At 41.6% G+C, this 2015-nt stretch overlaps 1 protein-coding gene across 1 annotated transcript; it reads right to left on the bottom strand.

Annotated features, from left to right (window-relative positions):
* Window positions 1-1332: 1332 nt before the first annotated feature.
* Window positions 1333-1724, bottom strand: LOC136160754 (small nuclear ribonucleoprotein E-like). The gene has a single exon (XM_065924824.1). It carries the CDS (start codon window positions 1708-1710, stop codon window positions 1432-1434), a length of 279 nt encoding a protein of 92 aa, XP_065780896.1. The 5' UTR covers window positions 1711-1724; the 3' UTR covers window positions 1333-1431.
* Between the last annotated feature and the right edge of the window lie 291 nt (window positions 1725-2015).

Genomic DNA, 2015 nt, shown 5'->3' with positions numbered 1-2015 from the left:
AATCTAGTGGAGTAAATTTTATAGCCTAGAGAATTATGTATTTTCAAATCGCTCCAGCTTTCTAAAGCTGCAGTCTCCACCAAGATTCTGTGTGTGTGAAAGAGTGAGAACGGCCACCCGGGTCTTTACGTGGGATTCACCTGGAGTTTTTACCTGCCCACATAATTCCCATTTTCAAGATAAAAAGTCAACTTAATAAGAACATTTCTTGGGTTTTATCATTATTCATCATTAAATTGGTCTAGACCCTTCACACCAGAAGTAGAAACAAGATAAGACGGAGGCAGAGAGCCTGGGGAAAGGTCAGGGACAGGTTTAAATATGTCCCACTAAGCAAGTCAGTCAGTGTCCCTGCTATCAAGCTATTCAATACTATGCCAGCTGTCACCCACTATGTCATTACCCTGGCTGCACCCTTCTTCTGCTCAGGGAAAATGTCCAGAGGACTCTCCAACCCTACAGAAGAGTGAGCAGACTTCTGGGACAGGTCGACCCTGGCAACACAGGATGTGAAACCCCCCGCTAGAAATACAGAGGCCGGGAATGAGCACTAGGTCACATTAGCAGAGCATGAACTGATGGTTTTACAAACCAGATTAAAACGGTGGATGCCTGCAGACAGGGTACTGCTGGCACTATCCTGCTTTGTAGCTCATGGGAGAAAAGCGTGGGATCTCAGACTAACCTTGGTTCAGCTCCCGAGTCCCCGTCCTCTCACTGAGCAAGTTACACAACTTCCTGATTCTCAATTTCTTCCTCTGTAAGGTGTGGAAAGTCCACCAACCTTATAGACTATGCTGAAATACAGGAGGGTCTTGAGAAACTATCATTCTTTTTATTATTGTTATAGTTATCTAGAAAGATGCAACCATCATCTAATCTGTCCCTCTAATAGAAGTTTTCTCAGAGCCTGATTTTGTAGGCTGGCTTAATTTTTCACTAAAGAGATTTTCATGCTTCAAATTGTACACCAAAGCAGGCACACGCCACAAAGCAGTGTCTGCTAAAGCTAGCATGGAAATTGCCTGGGAAACAAGTAGGAGACACAGCTTTGAATGGCACCTAAGCCTGAGTCATACTTACTAGGGTAAGGCCGAGCGGCTCTGTTAAACAACCTAGCTGAGAATCTTGTGAAAGAAAGTTTTACAACTTTGATACAAACAAAAAAAGACATCAGGTTAAGAAAATGTTAAGTAATAGCCCTTTTTTGGAGGTTGCCTTAGGGGTTACACTGAACTTGTGGTCAGCATATTCATTGTTTTGTTTTGTTTTTTTTAATAAAAACAGCCCCACAGCATTTATTGTCATCTGGTAATAACATAAGGGTGAGCAGAACAATATGAATACAAGTTTTAGAACTACGTCTCTAACAAAAGACACCTAAAAAACCCAACGGTATTGCCAAACAATTTCTCACTTCATCTATCACTTCTAGTTGGAGACACTTTGGAGCAGAGTAATGTTATCTCCTTTTAGCATGATCCGACCCAGTTGTTTTCTTGACTTTGTTTTAGAATGAATCTCTTCTGCAGCATCTAATATGAGGTTCATATACTCATCAAAACCAATGATACAGCCTTCTATCCGCATATTCACTTGCTCATAAAGCCACACCTGAATCCGAGATCTATTTTGCAAGTATCTGAAGATGAGATTGATGGACTGCACCATCACCTTCTGCACCTTCTGGCCCTGGCCCCGGTACGCCATGCTGGACACTCACAAGCACCGCACTACTCCACACTCTCTCTCCAGCATATTCATTCTTAATGCATGAGAGTTTCCAACATGTTAGAACAGACTGATAAAGGTTATACTTAAGTATTTTAAAGCTTTAAATAAAAGCATCCCGTTGATGATATGTCTGAGCCTCATAAGCTCTTGCCGCCTAGATAGAGTAAAGAACTCCAGTTCTTGACCAAATTAACACTTGTATTCCTTGTAAAATAGGGATAGTAAATTCACTTTCCTGAAAAGACTGAGATGATAATGAAGGTTGATGAGGCCTGTGGAGC

The sequence above is a fragment of the Muntiacus reevesi genome, chromosome 1 (assembly GCF_963930625.1).
Source record: "Muntiacus reevesi chromosome 1, mMunRee1.1, whole genome shotgun sequence".
NCBI lineage: Eukaryota > Metazoa > Chordata > Mammalia > Artiodactyla > Cervidae > Muntiacus > Muntiacus reevesi.
Note: the sequence above shows the minus strand (reverse complement) of the source record. Positions and strands in the feature narration are given on the sequence as shown.